The sequence below is a fragment of the Halichoeres trimaculatus genome, unplaced genomic scaffold, assembly GCF_033239565.1.
Source record: "Halichoeres trimaculatus isolate MK-OKI-2021-1 unplaced genomic scaffold, fHalTri1.1 fHalTri1_scaffold_23, whole genome shotgun sequence".
In the NCBI taxonomy this organism is placed as follows: Eukaryota; Metazoa; Chordata; class Actinopteri; order Labriformes; family Labridae; genus Halichoeres; species Halichoeres trimaculatus.
The window spans coordinates 6,703,209-6,710,877 of NW_027437201.1; the positions used below are offsets into that span (position 1 = coordinate 6,703,209).

General features: G+C 36.6%; 2 protein-coding genes across 2 annotated transcripts; one reads left to right on the forward strand and one right to left on the reverse strand.

Moving 5' to 3' along the window:
* Window positions 1-453: 453 nt before the first annotated feature.
* LOC141785658 (RNA-binding protein with serine-rich domain 1-like) lies at window positions 454-5,079 on the forward strand. Its single transcript, XM_074664108.1, has 7 exons — window positions 454-544; window positions 1,348-1,491; window positions 1,602-1,775; window positions 2,002-2,104; window positions 2,192-2,345; window positions 2,531-2,672; window positions 3,172-5,079. Exons 1-7 carry the CDS (start codon window positions 522-524, stop codon window positions 3,269-3,271), a joined length of 840 nt encoding a protein of 279 aa, XP_074520209.1. The 5' UTR covers window positions 454-521; the 3' UTR covers window positions 3,272-5,079.
* Window positions 5,080-6,079: 1,000 nt separating this feature from the next.
* Window positions 6,080-7,403, reverse strand: cox19 (cytochrome c oxidase assembly factor COX19). The gene is made up of 3 exons (XM_074663738.1): window positions 7,216-7,403; window positions 6,514-6,625; window positions 6,080-6,389 (listed from the first exon to the last, which is right to left on the reverse strand). The coding sequence occupies exons 1-3, from the start codon at window positions 7,295-7,297 to the stop codon at window positions 6,302-6,304; spliced, it is 282 nt and encodes a 93-aa protein (XP_074519839.1). The 5' UTR covers window positions 7,298-7,403; the 3' UTR covers window positions 6,080-6,301.
* Between the last annotated feature and the right edge of the window lie 266 nt (window positions 7,404-7,669).

Below are 7,669 nucleotides of genomic sequence, written 5' to 3' on the forward strand. Positions count from 1 at the left end.
ATTATTATTATTATTATTATTATTATTATTATTATTATTATTATTATTGTGTGTGTGTGTGGGGGGGGGTTCTTTTACATTGCTATATTTTTCATGACGGTGACTTACTGCCAAATGTTTGCAAATGAGCTTTCATTTATATGAAAAATAAATTAATAAGCAGCGTATTTCCACGTTCTGAACAACAACATAAATCGTCGGTTTTGCTTCCTCCAGGAATAACATAAATAAGGCGTTTTTCTCACCTCAGAAATGATGACAGAAATGACAGCAGAAAATTTTTACTTCATTCAGACTACCAGCTGCATGTGCTTGAATAAGAAGTTTAAGTTTAACGTGAACTATAAAATAATGTTTTACCCATATGTTTAAACATATGGGTAAAACATTATTTTAGGTTAGGGTAAATTTACCCTAACAGCCTGAACTGCTGAACTGGAGGGGGGGTGGGACCCCATTCCACTGGCGGTCGACGATTGTTTACGTCTGCCTTTACGTCACGCTACCGTACATCGTCATCTATGTGTGACCGCATTGGAAAGATGTGAGTAAAAGCTAGGTTTTTGCACAAGTTAAGACTGTTAGCTCAGATAAATGTGCATTTAATAGAAACAAACCGAAAGAAATGAATATTAAATCTGCTGTGGGTAATAATTAAGTCGACAAAACGGCAATCTAATCCCAACATACTGTTTGGATTTTGAAATCGGTGGCTAATGCTAACGTGGGCAGATTGTGTCGCTAGAAACCATTACAATTAACATATATTCTGCCGTATACGATCTTGGTAACTCGAGGTATACATTTTTGTTGGGTGATCCCTTCGTTTCATTTTCTGCTTCTGTTAAATCTGATTATTTTTCTGATGTCCTGCAGTTATTGTGTCATACTTAGGACTTAAAGTAACAGTTTCCCAGCATGTGGAGTGTATCTGAAGAAATTTGGTTCTGAAGCTGTAGAGGAAAATCCTGGATTTTTGAGCACTAAGGGGAAATCTTTTTCGTTTTTTTTTTTCGTTTTTTTTGCCAAAATGATTTCCGTGTAATATAAGTTAGGAATGCAGGCAGACCAGTGAAGCACCCATACTCATCTTTCACGTCATGATTCTGTGGTATTATATGCAGAGTGTGGGTTGGCACTTTAATGCAGAAATATCTAAGGCCTCCATTAAGTAAGACATTGCCTGTACGGCAGCGTAGTTGCTCTGACATCTGCACTGATAACCATTAAATGTGCCTCCTCATATGTGTAAGTTAAATGTGCCAATGGCACATTTGTAATTTACACCTTTACAGATGTATGAAGTAAATTCTAAATTTTTTCTACTCTCCTCTTTTTCAAAACCAGGGCACCCTCCCCAACAAAGAGGAAGGAGGATGATAAGAGTAAACAGCGTGGTAAGGAGAAGTCAGGTACCACAAAAGAAGGAGAAAAAGGCAGGGGCCGGGAGAAGAACCGTACAAGACGTAGTGTTTCGAGTGGGAGCAGCAGGTCAGGGGCTTTATGATTTTTTAAAAATCACAACACTGGTTTCATTTACCATACCTATTTTTATTGGTTGAAAAAAACATTTTTTATGGTTTAATCTCTTATTCTCTCAGTTCCAGCTCAAGTAGCAGCTCAGGCTCCAGCTCAGGCTCCTCGAGTGGCTCAAGTTCCTCTGCCTCCAGCCACTCAGGCTCATCCAGCTCCCGCTCATCTTCCTCATCGTCCTCATCGTCCTCTCCCAGCCCAAGCCGCCAGCGCCACAATAACCGGCGACGCTCGCGCTCCAAGTATGGGATTCATCTCTTATTTACCCAGCAGTGAACTTTTTGGGGGGATTTTCTGAGGATTGTTTTTGTTTTTGTTTTGATTGGTTAGAGTCAAAAAAGGTCTCCAAATTATCTCAAACAGTTTGAATCATTTTGTGACCACTTTAATGTTAGAAAACATAAGATTAAAACTGTATGGGTTAGAGCATCTCACAGTTAAATTAAGAATATGTATTTGTTGTACCAGGTCAAAATCAGCGAAAAAGGATGACAGAGACCGGCGACGTAGGAGCTCCACACCTAAACCAACCAAAGTGTACCTGGGCCGACTCACCAGAAATGTTATCAAGGTGCCACCCATTGGAAGCTGTTTATGAACTAAAAACTCCTTGTGTCTAATACATTTTTAACTTTCTTTTGATTTTGTTCTGTTAAAGGAACACATCCAGGAAATATTCTCTACCTATGGCAAGATCAAGATGATTGACATGCCCATGAATCGGATCCATCCTCACCTGTCCAAAGGCTACGCTTATGTTGAGTTTGAGACACCTGAGGAGGCAGAGAAGGCCCTAAAACACATGGATGGAGGTGAAGTGGAACATAGGTGTTGAAAAGGAACAGATGGCTAAACAAGTCATGCTCCATCAGTGAAATAGATTGAGTGTGATGGCAAAACAGAATGAGAGACAGCTCAGTTTGTGATACCTTTACTCCATTCTCAGAATCAACTTATTTTTACTGTCCTTTCCTGATTTCCTGTTTTGTTCCCTCAGGTCAGATTGACGGTCAGGAGATCACTGTCACAGCAGTGCTAGCTCCCACAGTGCGCCCTCCACCCCGTAGGTTCTCCCCTCCCCGGAGGATGCCTCCTCCACCGCCAATGTGGCGACGCACCCCACCTCGTATTAGGAGGAGGTAAACCATGTGACGCATTCTGGTGCTTTTGAAGCAAAGTGTGATTTGGGAGCTGCTTGTGAAACAGCCAGTACTGTGCTGTAGGAGGTCATATCATCATCTTCAGCTCAATCTATATGCAGATGAGCTTCAGACTCTTTAAGTAGAAATTTTCATGATTTGTTGGACATTTACATGCTGAAAATTTGTGGTAAGGTTGTAATGGATCAGCTTTGGATTACAACACAGTTTTTGCGCTTTTTTTGCGCTATAATTAAAAGCCCAGATCTTAGCGATAAGAAACATTAAAGAATCTTTAGTATTTGTTCTTTGTCAAGCCTTAAATCTTGTGCAGAGTTGGATGAGTTTTTTGTTAAGGCCTCCAAGTTTGAAAGATGGATGTGTTGCAGTATTCAGGCTTTAGCCAAGCTGCAAGTGTGTTACGTCATCTCTTGTTACGTAGAGATGTCACACATCTCTTTTACCTGTATTTCTTCTTTTTTTTTTTCTCCTCCTCTAGATCCCGATCTCCACGCCGCCGCTCTCCAGTACGCCGCAGGTCTAGATCTCCTGGTCGGCGTCGACACAGGTCTCGCTCCAGCTCTAACTCCTCCCGCTAATGCATAAGAAACTCCAGTAACACTTAACAATAAGTGCACACTTTTTTTCAGCATTAATTAAGTATTGGTTAATTCTTAACCTATCTGTAAAGCATTGTTCATACATAAATACTCATTTCTACACCATGTATGAAAAATGGCCCTCTATAATGTAGAAACTAACTCTTTCTTTATACTTATTAAGTGATATGTTCACTAATTACAATTGAGCTGTTGTGGCCATAATGAACCAGTTATTAGCCATTTACAGATTGTATTTCTAGCATGTAGTAAGGGTTAGTTAACACTTAATTTTTTGGTAAATTGTGATTAATTGAGGTAGTCATGAAGAATGTGTAAGCTGTTTGTTCATAGTTTTATGATCTGATCTAAAAAGAGGACTGTTTATGCCTACTTGTTATTTATGTTCAACAGAATGGGGAAACAGACCACACAAACTCAAATTGAATGGTATTTGTTTAAAAAATGTAGCAGTCTCTCTATAAAACCATGTTTTACAAAATGTTTCATACTGACCATTACTTATCCATCGAAAAATCCCTCGAACCTGATGTGTTTCAGAGCTAGAGGCAATGCTTTACAGATGATGAGTTAAGTACTGCTGAAAACCTTACTGATGCTTAATTTATGAAAAAAAGAAACTGTGCAGTTATTATAAAGTTTTACCAAAACTTCTTTTCCTCCACCCTGGATCTGCCTGTCAACAGTGTCATTTAAATCAGTGTCAATAAAAAAAATGTCCACTTTTAATATCAATCATCTTAATTCAGATGACCCACAAATCATAGCTTTGGTGTCAGACTAAGCGTTTATTAACCTTCACACTTCAAACAAAAGTGAGTTTCTTGCTGAGAATAGCCAGTGTTTTGATTAATAAAGGGGAAGAAAACAAAATAAAAAAGTCATCAGTAACCCTCTTCTGCCCTGTTTTCATACAAAAAAAACACTGGTTAACATATTTTTTTTTGTTGTTTTTGGACAGTGTTTAAAGGAGAATGTCTGATTCCCCTATAAGGTAATGCTGGTGTATAAAACGCTGAAACTATTTCTACCACTTATCAGCATCATCAAGCTTACCAGTGCATCTCTACTGGTCCATCATTTTAACCTGGTGGATTAATCTTTTCACTCATAAATAGTTATCGCCCTTGTTAATGTGTCTCATCCAGCCTTAAGAAAGCATTTGGTGATTTGTTTACTCATTTTCAAATTCAAGCAGCTAACAAATTGTTAGAGTTTGGTACAACTGAGAAGTTGCTGATGTGTAATTTTTTCTAGATTTTAGTGTCTGTGTTCTCATTACTGAAGGAGTAAGTGAGAAAATTATTTCAAACACTGTCACAAAACCCCACTGGTAAAAAAAAAAAAAGATTGATTAAATTCAGTTTTTACCTGATGACACTGGTCATAATTTACTTTTTTTTAAATTATTGTTTTGCTTCTTGAATGAATCAGAGCAGAGGGATACCTTTACAGGTGTAACCACAGTATGTGTCACCTAAAGAGTTGTGACAATGCCACAGGCGTTATTATATGGTCAGTAAAAAGATGTGAAACCATGTGGTATGGTGGTTCATCCATTATTTCTTTCCTCCTCGATTTAAAACGATTTGCTGCATTTTGAACCCAGGACAATATGGTTTTAGCTGTTGAGTTTGAGTGATACATTTGTTCTCATTAATATTAGACTATTGCTATCTGCTTGACGTTTTTGAGTATTGTACATGTACATGTGTCTTTTTGTACTTTTCCCACAAGTTGTCTTTAGTATCACTGGCTGTTTATGGTTCAACTTGTTCCAAAATAAAAAAAAATAAATAAAGTTCATAGATTGAAAAGAAATACAGTTTTGTTTTTAGGAAAATGTCTGACATTCCAGTCATTATCTTTTTAAATTTTCCAATCTGTATTTAGAAATCATCAACAAAGTGTCACATTATATGATAGAAAAAGAAAAAAGGATGCATTTTACATCATTATCATACTGAGGTCTGGTTGGGTGAGTGAGCTGGCAAAATAAGACTGACATTAAGTCATTGCCACCAACATTTTTGCTAAACATTTACACAGTTTGTGATTCCACATCAAGGCTAGCTGTTTTTATTGCACAAGGTAGGTGTGACTTTCAATACTAGCTTTAAGTCTTGAGTAAGTAATTAAATGCATTGATAGACCAAAGTTTAAACTGTATAGTTAAGTAAGTAAGCAGTTGATGGGACTCGCCTATAGTGGGTTGTCACAGTGCAACACTCAAGGTCTAGATGTGGGATTTCACTTAAAGTGGATGTTAAGTAATTGTTCAAAACTGCAAATTGTGTCCATTATTTTAAAATGATATACAAATAGTCAAATTTGGAATCAAGTCATACAAATAGAAAATAATTGCTTTTGTTTACATGATTTTTGATGATCCCAGGGCCCAAGATATTTATGACAGTTAAACTGAGAGATCAGTGATAGCAGGCTACTTTAAGCAGCACAGTAAACACAGCAACATGGACATAAAGGAATACTAAACTTCTGAAAACCTGATGATATAACTGAGGTTAAACTAGTATGAATCCCATAGATTACTTTTATTATGATTCTGGCCTTTAAAAAAAGAATACAAAATAATATTTTGGTTAAAAGGCTGTTTTTATGTGGCGCTAAAATCTTTGTTTCAGGATTGGCCTGTGAGTGTGTCTGAATGCCAGTGATCAATTTTTAACCACCTTGAGAAAAAAGTGGGGGTCACCAGTTTCAGGGGCTGTTATTTTGTCAGAGTCAATGCTGTAAAGTTGGGGGACCAAATAAACCAACATACAGTACATTTGAGCAAAGCATTCAAAGTAGTTTTATTATTCAAATATACACATTTACACACTTGAATCAAAATGTATAATCCAAGTTTGGCATTGGGCTTTCAGTAGCTGAGAACAATACATTTAATCAATCACACACACAAACAATATGATATGGAATAATAAAATATAATATCATCCTCTTTCTTTCTTTATCTATTTATTTTTCCTTCTTTGCCAAATGTTTTCAAGGTTTAACGTCTCCATCTGCTTGGCTGGGGTCTGTCAGGTCCTTAAATCCCAGTTTCTCCAGGGGCTCCCTGGCCATCAGCTGACTACAAACATGAGAAGTAAATATTGATTGTGATAACAAACATTGTTTTGTGTTACATTGGTACATACATAGATATGGAAATACAATATATTTTGAATATGAGAAGTGCAAGGTGCATTTCTTACTGGTCCATTCGACATTCCAGGTAGTCTTTTGACTGTAGTCTGCACTTTGAGTTGTCAAAGCTGTTTTCTCTCAAGCATTTCATAAAATTCTCTTTGAAGGCTTTACACTCTCCTAAAATGATAAATGCACACAGTAAATATAATCGTCAGTTGTTAAACTCTATGTGAAAAATGTCACATTTTTTATTGCAATAATATTAGGAAACATCTTCACAAAAATTATTGATAGTTCTTTATGAATTTATTACTGCTGCATGGTTACTGGTTAAGAAATATTAGCACAAGTTTTATTTATTTATTCATTTACGTATTTATTTTATTTTGTTAGTTTGTTCTGAATTCTGTTAATAGGGCGAATACAGTTTTATCTTTGAGAGCAATGCGTTCTTATTCAGAACAGCATGGTAATATTGATTATGAATAAACAGGGGTTGAAAAACGAGTAATATAAAAGTTAAATAATAATAAATACAATAGAAATACACTCTCTGAGTAAAAAAGCTGTATTACGAACAAAAAGAAACAGAACAACTATTTTTAAAAACGGCAAAAAGAATGTGTAAATCGTCTTAGGTTATTTTCAGCCATTGTAGATATTTAAATGCTTATCAATATTTGTTTACATGTTGGTACTGTAATGTACAGTGAAAATAAACAGCAATGTTGTGTAAGGGAAACATAAAGATCTGGGAGTTATCCTACCGAAATGATCCAGAGGGAACGATCCTTTGTCAGGAGGCCGAGGTTTAAAACTTTTGGACCCGAAATTCATAGCAGTCGACATTTCGAAGTTTGAAAGTCCTGCTTGAACGCAAGGACAGTACGGTTACGTTACATTATATTAATGCAGGCTGGGCTACAGCAGCAGTCTCGCTGTCGCGTTGTTATGACGTCTTGGGCTTTTTCTTTTCAGCCAGACATTAGTAGTCGATCAAAGATATATTTTTTTCAATCACATTCTATAGAGCTGTGCTCTTCTTTTTCAGAAAGGAGCCATGCAGTGTTCATTAGAAGTGCGTGAAATTTATATTTAACTTGATTTTGTCGAAAACAAAAACACAGCTTTAAAAACAAATGACTTCTACTGAATTTCGGAGGCATCCGATCAGGGAAAACAGGTTGTGCAATGAAATAGACATAAGAAACAGACCGTAAG